Source organism: Lemur catta, chromosome 19 (genome assembly GCF_020740605.2).
Source record: "Lemur catta isolate mLemCat1 chromosome 19, mLemCat1.pri, whole genome shotgun sequence".
NCBI classification, from domain to species: Eukaryota; Metazoa; Chordata; class Mammalia; order Primates; family Lemuridae; genus Lemur; species Lemur catta.
In genome coordinates this window covers 25,679,203-25,697,406 of record NC_059146.1, presented here as the reverse complement: position 1 = coordinate 25,697,406, position 18,204 = coordinate 25,679,203, and the positions used below count along the sequence as shown (strand labels likewise).

The following is an 18,204-nucleotide window of genomic DNA, read 5'->3' as shown; positions in this document are numbered from 1 at the left end:
GGACTTGAAAGGTGCAGGGTGGTGATTCCCACCACGTTCCCACGCATGCACTGCGGGGGACACGCTGTAACTGAGTCTCGGCCCTGCCCACGGAGCCGCCTTCCAGACCCATTCCCAGCAGCGCCCAGGGCTGGGATCCCAGGGACCTGTGGGAGCCTAGAGGGAGTGTCTGACCCAGCCTGGGCAGGGTGGGGAGGATTCCTAGAGGAGGGGACAATGGGGCTGAGACCTAAGGGAGGAGAAGCTAGAAAGGAATTGGAGGTGGAAATGCGGTGTTCTGGGCAGGGGCAGCCTGTACAAAGGCCCGGAGCTAAGAGGGAGTCTGTACACTGGGGGCTTGAGAGTGGTCTGGCTGGGGGGTCCCCGGCAAACAGAGACAGTGGCAAGGTGGGCGGGGCTGCATGGGCCAGGCCATGTGGTGGTTTGGACTTTATCCCAGGTGTGGATTCATAACCTCTCCCTGTTGGGAAGGACTCCAGGGCCTGTCTGGTGCCGCCGCCCCCCCCTGCCTGGCACCACACCACAGGCCAGGTGGGGCCACCGGGCAGGGCGCCCTGGCCTGGGCCCACCCAGACATGAGAGAGGCCATTGCCTGCTGCTCCCCAGCTGCTTCCCAGCCCACTCGGTCCACTTAGCTATCCCCAGGGTGAATGAGCCCCCTGCTGCTGGCCAGCCACCCCGCAGGGGTTAGCGAGTGTCTTGGCACAGGTTTCTGACTCATTCTGCTGGGCTCACCACGGGCTCCCCCTGCTCCTTGGGGGCCAGCTCTGGCTACTCCCCTGTGTTCCCTGGCCAAGGAGCTGTGGGGGCCAACTCCTGGGGAGGCCAGAGGGGTGGGCAGGTCAGGCAGGGGCCACAGTGTAACAGTAATAGTTACAGGTAACCAAACCGAGACTCAGAGTGGTGAAGTCACCGGCCCAAGGTCACATAGCAAGTAAGTGGCAGAGTGAGGATCTGAATCCAGCCCTGTCTGCTTTTTGAGGGTCAGAGTTTGCAGTGAGTGGGGGAGAAGGTGGGGAGAGGAGCGGGGATGGGCTCCTTTACCTGGGAACTTACCGTGTCCCAGAGCCCCGAGAACGGGGCCAGGGAGAGCAGTCGGCGCTTCTCAGAGCTCACTCTTGCCTGGCGCTGCTGTGTTCTCTCACTGAATTCTCGCAGCGGCCCTCGGAGGTAGATGCTGCTGAGTCCAGCCTGGTGGGGAACCGACCCGAGAGGCAGACTCACCTGCCTGCGGTCACTCAGCTCATCATGGGCAGAGCTGGGATTTGGCCCCAGGTGGCCTGGGTCTGTGGCCAGTCTCGCTCTCTTCACTGGAGGAAACTGAGGGAAATCGTTTGTCCCAGGTCTCCCCAGAGGTCGTGACAACGTGACACCACTCAGTGCTGCTGCCTGCCAGGGCCCGTGTCTGTTACTTATACTCCCAACAGCCCTGGAAGGGGGAGCCCCTCTTCACCCCCATTTTAGAAACAGGGGAACTTGGGCTCAGACAATCACTTGGGTGACCCAGCAAGTCATTGACCCTTCCGGCGCTATTCATTGTGACCATAGACCCGGCCTGTCCTTTCCTCTCAGACACCCACCGCCTTGGTGATCACAACAGTGACATCAGGGTGTGTGCCTGCTTGTCACTTCTTACGCCTCTGCTGGATCCCAGAGGGACCTGAAGCTGAGCACACAGTCCTCAGACCAGAAGTTTTGTTGATTTTAGCGGTAGCCATAGCTAGATGTATAAAGCACACCTGTGTGGGCAGCTCTGCTGTGCCCGGTTGTGGGGGCGGAAACCAAGGCTCAGAGGTGAGACTCATCCAGGTTGCACCATCAGCACACGGTGGCCCCGGCAGTCTGACTTCGGCCTTCACGGAGCTGGGGCTGGGCACCCCCAGGTGGGCCAGCCCCCACCTTGCCTCAGTGTGGATGGCCCCCCTCTTGCCTAGGTGGTCAAGGTGAAGCCCCACGACAAGGACGCCAAAATGAAATACCAGGAGTGCAACAAGATTGTGAAGCAGAAGGCTTTTGAGCGGGCCATCGCGGGCGATGAGCACAAGCGCTCGGTGGTGGACTCGCTCGACGTCGAGAGCATGAGTGAGTCCGGCCTGGGTGCCCCACCCTCCCAGTCCGAACACTCCACATTCTTGCACGGGCCCTCCCATTCCCTGCACACTGGGGGGTTGGGTGAGCTGGGGGCAGCCCCGTCCTGTCCCCAGGCCCCTGTCTGTTGCTCCTCTGCCTGCATCCCTGAGCACAGTCCAGAGCTGGGCCTCGTGTTCCCTGGCGGGCCAGGCTGGGGCCTGGGACCCCACCCAGCCCACTGACCCTCCTCCCCCGCTTGGGCCCTGGCTCCCTGTTGCCCTCTCTGCCACCCGCCCCCCTGCCTCCCGGCAGGAGCCCCAACCCTCATGGGCCTCCCTGTCTGATTCACCTCTAGGTCCTCTAGGTGCTGAGAAGACTCAGCCGTTGAGTCCACAGATAACTACCAAGCATCTCCTATGTGCCAGGCTCCATTCCAGGCACTGGGGACACAGCTAGGAACAAGCACTCCCTGCCCTCACGGAGCTGATACTCTAGTGGGGAGAGTTGATGAGCAAGTCAGGAATGAATGGACAGTGTTCAGTGCTATGGGATCGCATAGGGCAAGGGGAGGGGGAGGAGGAGAAGAGCCAGACCTGACTGCGGAGGGCACTCTGCACTTGCTCTGTCCCCCTCTTGACCTGGGTGTCCAGGCCCCCCCTTCCTACTGTCACAATGACTGTGGCTGCTGACTCTCGTCTCCCTGTTCACGCACCAGCCATCGAAGATGAGTACAGTGGGCCCAAGCTTGAAGACGGCAAAGTGACAATCACCTTCATGAAGGAGCTCATGCAGTGGTACAAGGACCAGAAGAAACTGCACCGGAAATGCGCCTACCAGGTAATGCACCTGTACTGGGCTTGCCTGGAACCCCGGGATAGTATCTGCATACCTGCCGTGGGCACTGAGCAAAGCGGGAGGAGAAGGGTGGTCAGGGCAGCTGACACTGTGCTGGGCATCGTGCTGAGGGGTTACTGCATGACCTATAGCAGTTTGGGGAGGTGGCAGGCAGTGCCGTGTCAGGTGCAGAGGCACAGGGCCCAGAGAGGTTAGGTGACCAGCCCCGGGCCAAAGGTGAGGAAGCAGCAGAGCCATTTGCTGAGAGTTTTGATCCTGGGCTGTTGGGCATCTGTGGCTGTCATTTGCTGCAGGTTGTTTGGGACTTGATGGTTGGTTAAGCCCCTGAGACCCCCATGAGGGCAGCTGGCCACAGGATGTTGAGCTTGTTGAGTGAGACTCAGGCTCTGGTATCATGTCTCTGGGTGAGACCCCTATGAGACCCTCTGCCCTGACCTCTGAGGGATGCAGGGACCTCACTGTACAGTTGGGGAACTGCTGGGGTCCAGCACCTCCTGGGATGGTCATGAGGATGCAGGACTTCCTGTGAGTCCGATTGACAGGCAGGTGAGTGTGGCAAGTGACTGGGAAGATTTAGGGAGCATTGGGGCCTGGTGCACGAAGGGGTTCACCCACCCCATCTGCAGGAATGGTTGAAGCTGACAATTGATGGACCCTAGAGCCAGATGGCCTGGGTGCAAATGTCTGCTTTCCCACTTACTAGCTGTGCACCCGTGGGCAGGTGGCTTCACTTCTCTGTGCCTTGATTTCCTTGTCTGTAAAATAAGGATAATCACACTGCCTCCACCAAAGGTGGTTGTGAAGATTAACTGAGTTTAGTCAACAGCAGTGCTTAGAACAGCAGTGCCTGGCACATAGTTAGCGCTCTGAAAGGGTTAGCTGTTAGCTGACCACATTGATGAAGGTGAGCACAGAAGAGGAGTGTCCACATTCCTGGTTGTTTTTAGTTGACGTATAATTCACACACAATAAAATGCACAAATCTGAAGTGTCCGGTTAGGCGAGTTTTAAGTTTGATGTGCCCACCGCCCAAACAAGTTACAGACCATTTCCATCACCCAGCAAGTTCCCCTGGCCCCTTTCCCGTCAGCCCCTCTCCCGTCCCAGAGGCAGACACCGGTCTGGTTTTTTACTGCCTTAAATTAATTCTGCCTAGTTTTGAATTTCATATAAATGTCATGTGGGTTTATAATCCTTAGTGTCTGTTTTCTTTCACTCGACATAAATGTGTGAGCTTCATAGAAGTGTGCTGTGTGTCAGTCGTTCAGGTACTCTGTTGTGTGAGTAGTCCATTTGCTCACGCAGTCTTTGCAAGACATTTGTGTCGTGTCCACTTTGTAGCTTTTATAAGTAAAGCTGCTGTGAACTTTCTTGGACAAATCTTTTTGTGACTTTATGTTTTCACTGCTTGTGTTGAATTTCTCTGTTGATTGTCTTTTTTTCTAATTCATTGATTTTCGTTCTTTTTTTATTCTCTTCTGCATGCTTGGGGCTTACTTTGCCTTCTAGCTTCTGAAGGTAGATGTTTGTGCTGTTGATTTCACACCTTTCAACCTTTAAAAGCGTTTAAAACTAAATTTCCTTCTAAGAAGTGCTTTAGCTGCATCCCCAGAATTTTGATATGTTGTTTTTATTATCTAACTGAATGGCTAGAATTTTTTTCTAATTTTCTTTGTGATTTCTTATTTTACCCATAGGTTATTGAGAAGCATATTGTTTAATGCCAAATATTTGGGGACTTTCCAGATATATTGTTGAATTCTAATTTAGTAGTGTTTTGGTCAGAGGACATACTCCGTGTGATTCCACTTGGGGCTATTTTTAGGTCTATGTTGGCAAACATACAGTGTGCACTGGAAAATAATATGTATTTTGCAGTTGTTAGTTGCAGGGCTCTATAAATGTCAATTAGGTCAAGATGACAGAGACTGCTGTTAAAAATCTTATTGCCTTACTATTTTTTCCTAATTGTTTTATTATTTATTGAGAGAGGGCTGTTAAAAGCTCTAACTATATTTGTGAATTTGTCAGTTTCTCCCTATAGTTCTGCCAATTTTTGCTTCCTGTATTTTGAAACTTTTAGGTACACATGTAGGATTATTATGCTTTCTTGATAAAGTGACTCATCATTAATGAAATGACTCTAGCAGTACTTTTTGGCTTGAAATCCATTTTTTCTGTTATTAATATAATTAGACCATATTTTTTATGCTTAGTATTTGTATGGTATAAGTTTCTACCCTTTTATATTCAGCCTATTGGTGTCTTTTTTTTTTTTTTTGAAACAGAGTCTCACTTTGTTGCCCAGGCTAGCGTGCCATGGCGTCAGCCCACTCACAGCAACGTCAAACTCATGGGCTCAAGTGATCCTTCTGCCTCAGCCTCCCAAGTAGCTGGGACTACAGGCATGTGCCACCATGCCCAGCTAATTTTTTCTATGTAGATTTTTTAGTTGTCTGGCTAATTTCTTTCTATTTTTAGTAGAGACAGGGTCTCGCTCTTGCTCAGGCTGGTCTCGAACTCCTGACCTCAAACAATCCACCCGCCTTGGCGTCCCAGAGTGCTAGGATTACAGGCATGAGCCACCGCGCCCTAGCTGGTGTCTTTATATTTAAAGTATTTTTCTTGTAAATATGTACTTGGGTCTTTTTGTCCAGTTTAACAATCTCTATTTTTTACTTTTTAACTGTTTAGTTCATTTATATTTACTGTAACTGTCATATGGTTGCGTTTACATCTACTATCTTTTTGAGACAGAGTCTCGCTCTGTCACCCTTGATAGAGTGCAGTGGCATCATCATAGCTCACTGCAGTCTCAAACTCCTGGGCTCAAGCGATCCTCCTGTCTCAGCCTTCCAAGTAGCTGTGACTACGGGTGTGTGCCATGATGCCCACCTAATTTTTCTATTTTTAGTAGAGATGGGGTCTCGCTCTTGCTTAGGCTAGTCTTGAACTCCTGAGCTCAAGCAATCCTCCTGCCTCAGCCTCCCAAAGTGTTAGGATTACAGGCATGAGCCACTGTGCCCAGCCTAAATCTACGATCTTCATATATCTTTTCCATATGCCCATTTATTTTTCCCCCTTTCTTCCTTTTGTGACTTTGTGTGAATCAAGAACCTGTTAGCATTCCATCTGTTTGAATTTTCTGTTATACCTTAGCACAGGGGTGAGGAACCTTTTCATGTTGGAAGGCCTCATTAATTCAGCTGTAATCAAATAAGGCCACATTCAAGAAACTTCAATTAGATATATTTAAAAATGTACATTATTTTGCAAAAATCTAACACTATGTACTTAATAATTTCAAAAGTGAAAATCATTTGTTAATTTTAAAGTTAACTAACCTTTTAATGACTTTGTTGAGTCTGCTTTTTGTTGGAAAGCATTTGAATATTCAGTTGCAGCATGGAGGTCCAGTTTCAGTTGATTCCCTAGATGGGTATCAGTAATTTGTGACCTTAAGGGTGTCTTGATTAGGGTTAGGTGGGAGAATGTAGATTCGCTGCAATAAGTGACTGAAAAGCAAGAAAGCATTTTTCAGGCATGTTGCCGAGGCATGAGTATTCTACTACATTTTTCTGTATTTCAGTTGGATCTTAGCATCAAACAATGACTTTAAAATGTCATCGACTGAGAGTTCAATCAATTCCATCTGTAGTTCTTTAGGTGCCTTGGTGATATCAACTAGGTGAGGCTGAAATGCTGATTTGAGTGTGATGTCATGATTCTCAAAAAAGTCAGTGAACCTTTCATTGTGTTCTTCAATTAATAGGTCTATAACAGCTGCGTATTCTTCAAATGATTCGCATATATCATCCTGCTCATCATTGACCTTGGCTAACTGGGGAAAATGTTCATCGAAAATTTCCTTTTGAAAAAATGTTTTGGAAAAAGATAGTTTTTTTCTAAATGCTTGGATTTTTTGCCACATAATATCATATATAGACTTAGTTTTACCTTGCAAAGAAATATTCAAGTCGTTTTGATTTGACATATCACACAGAAATGTTACATTCCTATAGAAATCTTCTTTCAATAATTCATAATGCTGATTCCGTTCTTCATAAAATTTAACTGTCTGTTCTTGCAGAGATAAAATTTTGGCTAACACCTGTCTGTGCAATAGCCAACGCACTTTAGAAAGATACCGAAAATCCACACTGAATCCCTCATCGTTCAATTATGAAACTGACAGTTACATTTGCATGAATACAGTTAAAAATACTGTTGTTGCAAAGTGTCATTTAAAATAGTAGCTTTAGCACAGAGATTTTGCTGATGAAAGACCCTGAGAAGAAATGCAGGCATCTGGATCTGTTAACACATTTTTTATCTGTGCAGTAAACCCTTCATGTTTTCCTGTCACAGAAGGTGCACTGTCTGTACATACACTCACTAAATTTACCAAATGCAGTCCAATTTCATGACATTTTTCTTGAAAGTTGTTAAAGATATCTATTCCCTGTGTGCCGTTCACAGGAGTGCCAAAGCAAGTAACTCTTCGTAGCAAAGAAAATCTCCTGTTACGACCTGAATGAAATATAAAATCTGCACAGAGTCAGTAGTATCAGTTGATTCATCCAAAGTGATTGAATAATATCTGTTTTCCTTTTGAATTATTGCATGAAGTTCTGTTAAATTGAAGGTTATTTCATGCTGCTGATTAGTTATGGTTCTCCTAGAAAGAGGCAGTTGTTTATACTTTGAAATGTTATTGGGATCTAAGCATCCTACAACTTTTTTTTTTTTTTTTTTTTGAGACAGAGTCTCGCTCTGTTGCCCAGCTAGAGTGAGTGCCTTGGCGTCAGCCTAGCTCACAACAACCTCAAACTCCTGGGCTTGCCTCAGCCTCCCGAGTAGCTGGGACTACAGACATGTGCCACCATGCCCGGCTAATTTTTTCTATATATATTTTTAGTTGTCCAGATAATTTCTTTCTATTTTTAGTAGAGATGGCGTCTCGCTCTTGCTCTTGCTCAGGCTGGTCTCGAACTCCTGACCTTGAGCGATCCACCCGCCTCAGCCTCCCAGAGTGCTAGGATTACAGGCGTGAGCCACTGCGCCCGGCCCATCGTACAACTTTGACAATGCATTCTTTCATAATTTCTACATCACTGAATGGCTTCCCTTTTCCCCCAAGTATATAAGCTGCTTTATAAGTTGCTTCAGTGGCATTTTTGCCTTAGTTTTTGCTGCTTTTCATCTTTTAATTTCTGCAGTACAACCTTTCATTCCTCTCCCTCTAATTTAAGATATTTGTGGTCCTTATGAGTGTTATAATGCTGATGAGCACTGAATTTCTTTAATGTTGATATTGCAGTACCACAAAGCAAGCAAATCATCTTATCTTTAGCAGAAACAAGATAATATTGCAATTCCCAACCTCATTATTAAAAAATCTGTTTTCTTCCTTCAGCGTTCTCTTGGTCTTGTTTGACATGATGGGCTGTTAAGCAGACAGAATTAAAAAATACTGTTGAATGTGCAGCTATTCACAAATTCCACTTCAAACAGAAACACAGTGCACCGTTGTCAAAAGCTGATAACAGACTGGCGTACTCAACCCCCATAAACCCTCGCCAACCAGCCTCATGCAGTAGTATAGTGGTGTGTGATAAACCCCACGATAAATACATTGTCGTTATTTCTTAAACAGTCAATAGTCTTTTAAAAAAATTTATGTGTGTATACACACTCTTATATGTATATGCAAATATCTAATGTTTTTCAGATGTCTTTTATATTTACTACATGTTTATCCTTTCTATTATTTCTTGTTTCTTCTTCCAAACCTGGGCTTCTATCCGTGTCATGTCTCCTACCTGAGTACTTTCAGCATTTCTTACAGTACATGGCTGCTATAGATTCATTCTCTCAGCTTCTGTCTGCCTGAAAATGTTTTTATTTTGCTTTCATTTTTTATGGTTATCTTTGGTGGATGAAGAGTTCTAGGTTGAATTTTTTTTTCTTTCAGTGCTTTAAATGTGTTTTTTTCCGTTGTCTTTTGGCCTCCCTTGTTTCTGGTGAGAACTCAGCCATTATTCATATCTTTGTTCCTGTAACGTAGCCTGTCTTTTTTCCTTCCTAGTTTTAAGATTTTGTCATTGATTTTCAGTAGTTTGGCTATGATTTGCCTTGATGTGCTTTTTATGGGTTTATCCTGTATTCTCTGAGTTTTTTAGAACTAGGGGTTAATATCTTTCATCAGCATAAAAACAAAAAATCTTTCATCAGTTTTGGAAAGGTCTTAGCCATTATATTATCTCTTCTATATTTTTTCCCATTTCTTCTCTCCTCTCCTAGAAATCTAATAACATTCTTTTTAGAACATTTGATACTTTTCCACAGATCTTTATGATCTGAGTTTTTAAAAAATTTTTTTCACTGCTTTTTCTCTTTGAATATCAGTTTGGATAACTTCAGCTGTCTTCATGCTGATTCTTTCTAAATCCGGTTAAGCCCAGCAAATGAATTCTTCATTTCTGGCATTGTGCTTTTTATTTGCAGCATTTCCATGTAGTTGGGATTTTTTCATAGTTTCCCTCTCTCTGTCCCATATGTTCGTGCATACTGTCCACCTTTTCCACCAGGCTCGTTAACACATTGGCCATCGTGATTTTAAAGTCTGCATCTGGTAATTCCATCATCTGGTTCATCTCTGAGTCGGCTTCTGCTGTCAGTTTTCATGTGTCTCATAATTATTCATTGCATTTCAGACATTTTGTGTAAAAGAGCAGAGATTGAGGTAAATGAAACTTTTCCCCAGAAAATGGTGCAGCTTCCTTCTGTCAGGCGATGAGAGTGAGGGGCAGCTTTTGGTGGAGTTCATTCACCACTGGCTTCAGATGTTTTCAGAGCGGAACCAGGACTTGCCCTTCAGCGGGATTTGGAATTTTAACCCTGGGAAAATTCCAAGGATGTCTTTATGACTTAAAGTCCCCAGCTTTTGGGACTGTGGGCTCTCTCTCTGGGGCCCAGCCCTGCTGGCAGACTTTGGGTTACTGGGAGACCTCTGCTCTCCTGTCTCGCCCCCACTTCCAGGCCTCAGGGGGTCTCTCTCCATCTTGCTTCTTCCCGCCCAGTCTTCTGTGAGGGCCGCATGAGAGGGTCGGCAGGTGGGGCAGAGGCATTCTGTGCTGGGGTCCCCTGAGGTTCTGTGTGCCGCCTGCCCTGGCGTGGCCATGGACTTCCACTGGCTTTCCCTCATGCTCAGCCTTGGGGGGTCTGCCCTCCCACACACCGCCAGGATGAAAGGAGCTGCAGGCTTCTTCCCCCAAGAAAGGGCTCGCTGCTGTCTGCAGTTTGACTCATTTAGGATCCTTTGCATTGTTGGCTCTCAGATGACTTTCCTTGCATTTGATTTTGTTGTTTACGTAGCTTGTTCTAGTCATCAGGGTGAGAGCAAGTCTTTGTAACTTTGTACATTCTCACTAGAAGTGGATGCCGCCTCCTACTTTTTTTTTTTTTTTTACAAAAAAAATACTTTTTTTCCCCCAATTTCTTTTGGAAATTGTCAAACCTACAAAAAAAATTCAAAGAACAATACAATTAACATCCACACACCCTTCACCTAGATTCACCAGTTGTTAACATTTTAACACTTTCTGTCTACTTACACAAGTGTGGGTGTGTCTGCTTTTGTCCTTTTTTTCCCTGAACCGTTGAGAGTAAGTTGCAACCGTCATAACCTGGATCTACTACAAACAGGACATTCTCTTGCACGACTGCAGTTGAATTGTCCCCCTTAAAAATTTACCACTGGCATGACAATAGTGACTAATGCACACAGTCCATAGGCTGTCCATAAAATCTGGAAACTTTGGTAAATATACATGACATTGTCAAGGTCATCTTCAGTCTGTGAAAAATAATACTATCTGCATTTCCAGAGTGATATTTCAATTTCCTCCAGGTTTCCTCACAACATCCTTTCTAGCTGACTTTTAAAAACCCAAGATCCACTGAAGGCTCAGACTTTGCATATGACCTGCCTCTTATCTCTTTTCATCTGGAAAATCTCGCACCTTGTGTGGGAGACCTTTTATGACAGTGACATTGAGCCACATCCAGGCCAGTATGTTTGGGTTTAGCCTTGTGTTTCCTTGTAATGCTGACTAATTTACGAGAAACCAAGGATCAGGTTTTTCACATGAAGTAATCCGGATGTTTCAGTGCTTCAGAGGCCACTCAGGACACAGCTGGGGGCCGCCTCCAGCCCGGCCTGCACCTGCTGGTCCTGGCCTCCCCACCTTCCTCCCGTCTCCCCACTGCCCCTCACCCTCAGCCCAGCAGCATCTCCTGGGCAGTCCAGCCTCCCGGGGCTGCAGTGGGTGGCAGGCCTTCCAGCCAGTCCCACTCACAGTCTGCCCTGCCTTCCAGATTCTGGTACAGGTCAAAGAGGTCCTGTCCAAGCTGAGCACGCTCGTGGAGACCACACTCAAAGAGGTGCGTGTTGTGGGGCAGTGGCTAGGGGCCGGCGGCTGGGGGTGGGCTGGGGGCTCCCTGGCTGGGGAGGGGCCATGGAGCTCAGGAACTCACAGACCCACCTCCCTCTCTCCCTGACATCCCCACCCTGTGTCTTTCTTCCTGGATGTCCCCTCCTCTTCTGACCTTTCGGTCTCTGTCCCACCCACCTCATTCGTGTCCCCTGCTCATGCCTCTTGCATGGTTCTTCTCGGTCTGCTGTGACCTCCTGCCTCTCCCCTCACCTCTGCCCCCTCCCCATGTCTCTCTCTGGGCCCCTCCCTCTCCGGTGGCCTCTTTTCTTCCAGACAGAGAAGATTACAGTGTGCGGGGACACCCACGGCCAGTTCTATGACCTCCTCAACATATTCGAGCTCAACGGTTTACCCTCCGAGACCAACCCCTATGTATCCTTCTCAGCAGAGCCACCCTTTCCCCACCCTGCCCCGCCCCTACCCCCGGATTCACGTGGAGGATGGGGGGCCCCGGGCTAGGGCAAAGCCGTGACCCTGGAAGGGAGCCGCCTGAGCACCGAGGATGGGTGGAGCGGCAGGCTGGCCTCGTGGGCTCCAGGCTCAGACCGGCCAGGGCCGGCCCCACGTGCTGTGTGACCTGGGCTGGCCGCTCAGTCCGTCTGGGCCCCGGCTTTTCTGTGTCTGCTACAAGGTGGCATCTGAACAGAAGCAGGTTACTTTGCCACTTGGTGCCTCAGTTTCCTCACTTGTTAAAGGGGCGTAATAATAGGGCTCATCTCACGGGGTTCTGAGAGGAGCAGATGAGTTAAGGACAGGGCTGGCCCACACTTGATGCTGATATCACTGGTGCTGTTTGCTTGATAAATGGCCACCACGTGGGGCCATGAGGCCTATGCATTGTTGAGAGGGCCCATGTCCCGTCTCCCCTCTGGCTTTGGGCCTCTTGTGGGGGAGAGTTGACTGCCGGGCCCCCTGTGGCCATTAGCTTTCTGAGAATCAGGGCAGGTTGGGGTCCTCAGGACCGTCCGAGGCTCAGAGGCTAGGTAGGTGGCTGGCCAGAGCCACAGCAAGGACGGGGACACAGCCCAGAGACACTGAGCCCTCACTCCTTGGGCCATACTGACACAAGCCTTGGACTTGTGGAGACCAGGAAGGAGCAGCCCCTCTGGCTCATCTGCTCTCCCACCCCCACCCCTGCTGTGTTTTCCTTAATAGGGCAGATATTTAATGGCGATTTTGTGGACCGCGGTTCCTTCTCTGTAGAAGTGATCCTCACCCTTTTTGGCTTTAAGCTCCTGTACCCAGATCACTTTCACCTACTTCGAGGTGAGCTGAGAGGCAGCAGGGTCTGGGGACATTGTGGGGGCCTGGGTAGGGCACTCACTTCGCCTCCTTAAGCCTCCATTTTGTTAACCTGAAAGCAAGGATAATAGCTATAGCCATGATTTATTTGGGGCATTGACTGAGATCATGCCCAGGGCTGCCTCGTAACGTTGAGCAGGTTGTGCACTACACAGTGTCATCACACTAAGGGGCAGCACTCATATCATGGACAGCATAAATGTGAACGTTCATTATGTCCATTTTCCAGCAGATGGCAGACAGAGGTCTTAAGGAAGAGCCCCTTTTTTCTAATTTGCACGAGGATATGAAACAGGCTCCTGAGTGGCCTGAATCAGGCGAGAAGGTCGAGCCGAGTAACTGAGTGAACAGACCAGGGGCTGAGGGTGGGAGCAGGAAGACCGGTGAGGAGATGGCAGAGCTGCCCCGGATGTGGGCTCAGTGTCAGATCCGGGCTCTCTTGACCGAGTAGAGCCCAGAGGGAGGAGCGGAGGCCAAAGGGGCCCTCCAGGTGTTGGGCTAGAGCACCAGGAGGGCTGTGGCTGCCGCTGACGGAGACAGGGAGCTGGGAGGCTCAGGAGACACGGGCTGGGGTGGGGTCCCAAAGGGGCCATGACCGTGAATTCCAATGGCATTGGACAGGGTGAGCTTGCCTGGGAATGATAGCCGGGGCGGGGCGGTGCCCTGCCCATGGCAAGGTGGGGCGTGAATGGGAGGGGCAGCCTGCGAGGAGGCGGCGAGGGCTGTGTGCTGGGGCGAGGGCCTGAGCCTTCCTGCGGCAGCGCCTGGCACGTGGGACTGCTCGGGACGCCGCTGAGGGGGCCTTATCGCAGGAGGTGGGGAAAGGCTCAGGCTAAAGAGTGGGACAGTCAGGCTCGTAGCAGATGCGGGACTGAGCAGCTCCCTGGTCTCTCCCAAGGGCCTGGGCTGGACAGATGCAGCCGGGACAGGGGTGGAGTGTGTGTGTGTGTGTGTGTGTGTTTACGTACGTACAGACAGGATGGATGCTTTGTAAATTGTCCTGCATTTTGTCGTGATCCCCCCTTGGCACCTCTAGCCTGGAAGGTCCGCAGTGGGGGGCCTGGGGGCCCTTGTGGCTGTGTGCCTGTGGTTGCTTCTCAGCCTCGGTTTGCTCCTCCAGAAAATGGACTGCAAACGGTGTCTGTACCTCATGGAATTTCTGTGAAGGGCCAGTGGGCTGAGGGTGCCCGGCAGGGGGACACTGATGGACCTGGAGCCTGAGGGTTCTCTTCTGTTCCCTTGTCGGCCAGGCAACCACGAGACAGACAACATGAACCAGATCTATGGTTTTGAGGGCGAAGTGAAGGCCAAGTACACAGCTCAGATGTACGAGCTCTTCAGCGAGGTGTTTGAGTGGCTCCCGCTGGCCCAGTGCATCAACGGAAAAGTGCTGGTGAGGACGGCGCTGGGGACCGAGCGCGGGCTCCGCCCCCCAGCCAGGCCTGGGCAGAGGTGCAGGTGAAGTGCGTCAGGGGGTTGGGGGTGGCGGGCCCCTCCCCTCACAGTGGCCACCCCCCAACCCCCCAGATCATGCACGGAGGCTTGTTCAGTGAAGACGGCATCACCCTGGACGACATCCGAAAGATCGAGCGGAATCGGCAGCCCCCAGATTCAGGTGACTGGTGGGGTCAGGTGGGCGGCCCTTCCCCTCAGGGCCCCAGTGTCTCCAGTGGAAAGGGGTGGCCTGGGCTCAGGTCTCAGCTGCAGCCACAGCCCTGCCCTTCAGCTCGTGCTCTTGGCGAGGAACCGCAAGCCTGAGCCTGCCTCAGTTTCTTCCCCTGTAACACGGGGCCCTGTACCTCCCTGCTGGGCCATGCTGGCAAAGGCATCCGTGACCACAGCGCAGGGCGAGGGCCAGGGTGAGCACTAGCACACGCCTGTCCTTGTTCACCCCTGAGTTCAACTGCTAACCTCTGAGAGAAGTACTGGGGCTCCCATTCTAGTGACGGGGACAGATGGCAGAGAGTAGTCTCTCTCTGTGTCTCTCACAGACACACGGTGTAAGTGCTGTGGGGGACACGGACAGGGTGGAGTGCTGCTGGGTGGTCAGGGAGGTGGCATTTGAGCTGACACTGTAAGAGGCGCCTGTCATGCACAGAGCCTGGCAAGCGCGTTCCAGGCACGCGGAGAGGGGTCCCAAGGCGAGGAGAACGTGGCGGGTGGAGGGGCTACAGAGTGACTGCGGTGGGCAGGGCCGTGCTTTAAGGGCTGACGCTGGACGTGAGGTTGCCTGGGCTGGATCCTGCAGAGCCCTGTGGGCCTCAGTGTGGAGCTTTGTTCCCAGAGCACTGGGGAGCCACAGAAGGCTTCGAGCAGGAGGGGGACCTGATCTGAATTGTGATGTTCCAAGCTCCGTCTGGCTTCGGGGCTGTGGTGGGTTGAACGGGGTCTGGAGGGAAGAGCAGTGGGGAGGTCATGGGGGCAGAATCACAGTCACATGTCCCGAGCCCTGTCCACAGTGATGTCCCCTGCTGGACCCCCACCCAGCCTGTGCAGTGGGGTGAGCTCCTGGCTGGGTCAGGATGCGGCTTGTGAGTGCCCACCCCTGGTGGCTCTTGTCCCTGACAGTTCCCTCCTCTCCCCACCAGGTCCCATGTGCGACCTGCTTTGGTCAGATCCGCAGCCGCAGGTGAGTCTGGGAGGCGGTTCCAGGGCCAGCGGGTGTGGGTTGGGGGGAGCGACAGTCACCCTGAACCCCCGTCTCCCACCTCCCCACCCCCAGAATGGGCGCTCGGTCAGCAAGCGGGGTGTGAGCTGCCAGTTTGGGCCTGATGTCACCAAGGCCTTCCTGGAGGAGAACCACCTGGACTACATCATCCGCAGCCACGAGGTCAAGGCCGAGGGCTACGAGGTGGCACATGGAGGCCGCTGTGTCACCGTCTTCTCTGCTCCCAACTACTGGTATGTCCTGCCTGCCCCACCCAGGGCCTCTCTCCCCAGGCCACAGGCTTTTGTCTTCTTTCAGCTTTTGTGATGGAATATCTCAAAGACAGGCAAGAGCAGATCCGACAATTTAATCGATGCCGCGTGCTGTCACCAGCCTCGCCAGGCGACCACCCTGCCCCCCACCCTGGGCCAGGTTACCGCAGACCCCAGGCCTCTCATCTTCCTGTCATTTGTTCCCCAGCATGTGGTTGACAGAGCCACTTTTCCTTTTCTTAACGTAACCACAATACCACCTTCACACCTTTAAGAAAGGAGGTGACAGTCCCCTCCTCTCCCCACCAGGTCCCATGTGCGACTCCATGTATCACCTGAATCCTCCCGAGTTCCGTTTCTCCCCAGCTCTCGTAAATGTCTTTCTTCAGTTGATTTCTTCCAGGCAGGACCCAAACAAGGGCCACATTTCAGTCGCTTTACCTGTGAGGTCCCTGTCCCCCCAACCATGTTTATTTGCTGAAGACACCAGGCTGCTCGGGCTGCAGTTGCCTGAGCTCTGGACTAGGCTGATGGCACCCTGTGGTGCCATGTGAAGCATTCCTCTGTCCCCTGTGTCATGTGCCATCAGAGGCCAAGTCCAGTCTTGGAGCGTTCCTGTCCCTGGCTGTGCTTTACCCACCTCTGCTTCTCTGGCCCCGCCCCTTTTCCCTCTTTCCGCATCCTGCATCCTGCCGGGCTCTGGGGCCCTGCTCCTTGCCTCTGAATTCCTCTTTCCATCCCTGTCTGCCTGGCCTGTCTCTGTCTGCCACGGCTCTCCCCGTGTCCCTTCCTCTTCTCTCTCGGCCTCTCTGTCTCTCTGTCTTTATTTCTCTCTCTCTTTCTCTTTCTCTCTTCCCTCCTCCTGGCCCTTCCTTCTCTTGAACCCTCCCCCAGCCCCTGACCTCCCCGTCCACTCTGCTCTTGTCCCCACAGCGACCAGATGGGGAACAAAGCCTCCTACATCCACCTCCAAGGCTCCGACCTGCGGCCCCAGTTCCACCAGTTCACAGCAGTGGTGAGTCAGCCCTGGGGTCCCAGCCCTCCCAGTCCAGGCCTGAGGGAGGAGGCTGAGCAGGACCATGGGGGGCGCGGTTCTGCACCTGGGTGCTCAGAGGCTCCCCCAAGCCAGCTCTGTTCTGACTCACCTTTCCGTCCGTCCGTCCGTCCGTCCGTCCGCCCGCCTCTGCTCCCGCAGCCTCATCCCAACGTCAAGCCCATGGCCTACGCCAACACGCTGCTGCAGCTAGGAATGATGTGAGGCAACGCACGGGTGGCCTGCGTCCCAGGGCCCCTCCCCGCCCACTGGCCCCCAGACCCCAGCTGGTGGGGGAGGGGAGGCAGAGCAGGCCCCGCCCCAGGGCAACGTTGGACCCCCTTTTACTTTGTAAAGTTTGTATTTATTCCCCTTTAGGTTTGCAGAGGGGTTGGGGGCAGAGTCAGGGCTGGCTAGAGGGGCTGCTCCCCGGACAAAGAGGAGGGCGGTGGAGCAGCTGGGGCTGGGGGCTCACCCCGGGCATTCTGGAGGGAGGCCAGCCTCAGGCAGGGCGGGGCCGCGTGGCCACCCTGCCCCTAGTGTGCATGGCTCCCCCCACTAAAGCAATAGGGCCCCGCCATAGGAAGACCCCCAGAAAGAGGGTCATCAGGGAGGCCTCGCCTGTACCCCTCCAGGAGCCCCATGGTGGGGGTAGACTGGGCCCACCCCTCCCCAGCTATTTTATGTCTGTAATTAAATATGTTAAAATAAAATCATTATTGTACGTCAGCTTGTCTCGGGTAGTGGAGCCCAGGAGCTGCCCGTGTTGGGGTAACCCTTTCCCCAGGAGAAGCCGACGGAAGGGGAGGCCACACGGTCCCACCAGCTGGACAGGCCGTGCCCGGGGCTGACGCCCAGGCCGTCTCGTGTCTGCCTGGCATAGTGGGCTCTTGGGGGAGTTCTCCTGCCTCCCATGGAAGGGCCCCGCCACCCATCTGTCGCCACCCATCTATCTCGTACATGGGGAGACGCGGCCCGATTGGGCCCACGAGGCCAGGACGGCGCGGAAGCTGGGAGCAACCCTCACCCTTTCCTCCGCCCGTCCCTGCCAGCCGGCGCCCACTGCCCTGCACCCGGCCTGCCGACGGGTGGACCCCGCTCAGGGTGGGCCCTGCCCTGGTTCTTGACATCGTGCCGTGAGAGCCATGAGACAGATATCTCCAGTTGCCAAGGGAGGGGGGATTCTCTGCCACTCTCCACTGGCTACGTCGTACTGAATCCCACCCTGGCGGCCCGGCCTCGGCCCTGCAGAGGGATCCTTTCAGGGCTGATCCCTCTGGACTCCACTTGCTCTAGGGAGGTGTAGCCCTGAGGGCAACACCTGGAGGGCGGAGTCCGGGGAATATTTTGGCTCCATTGGTGGCCTGCCAGGCAGAAATGAGGTGGCCACAGTCCCAGTTCTGCTTGGGCATCAGTGGTGCTCTCCTCTGAGTCCTGTCGGTGCTGCAGTAAGTGAGCCGCCTTCCTGGGGTGGGGGGCGGGGCGGGCTGCGGTTCAGGGTGGCTTCAGGAAGACAGGGGTAAGTCC

The 18,204-nt window shown here is 52.1% G+C and overlaps 1 protein-coding gene across 1 annotated transcript in view; it reads left to right on the top strand.

Annotated features, from left to right (window-relative positions):
• Positions 1 to 17,406, top strand: part of PPP5C (protein phosphatase 5 catalytic subunit) — a 34,239-nt gene extending 16,833 nt beyond the window's left edge. Inside the window, exons 3-13 of the mRNA XM_045531359.1 lie at positions 1,935 to 2,082; positions 2,786 to 2,907; positions 11,305 to 11,370; positions 11,697 to 11,795; positions 12,584 to 12,689; positions 13,976 to 14,118; positions 14,253 to 14,340; positions 15,314 to 15,354; positions 15,448 to 15,626; positions 16,578 to 16,659; positions 16,840 to 17,406. Coding sequence (XP_045387315.1) covers positions 1,935 to 2,082; positions 2,786 to 2,907; positions 11,305 to 11,370; positions 11,697 to 11,795; positions 12,584 to 12,689; positions 13,976 to 14,118; positions 14,253 to 14,340; positions 15,314 to 15,354; positions 15,448 to 15,626; positions 16,578 to 16,659; positions 16,840 to 16,902 — 1,137 coding nt within the window. The 3' untranslated portion in view covers positions 16,903 to 17,406. The remainder of the gene's footprint in view (positions 1 to 1,934; positions 2,083 to 2,785; positions 2,908 to 11,304; positions 11,371 to 11,696; positions 11,796 to 12,583; positions 12,690 to 13,975; positions 14,119 to 14,252; positions 14,341 to 15,313; positions 15,355 to 15,447; positions 15,627 to 16,577; positions 16,660 to 16,839) is intronic.
• The last annotated feature ends 798 nt before the right edge of the window (positions 17,407 to 18,204 follow it).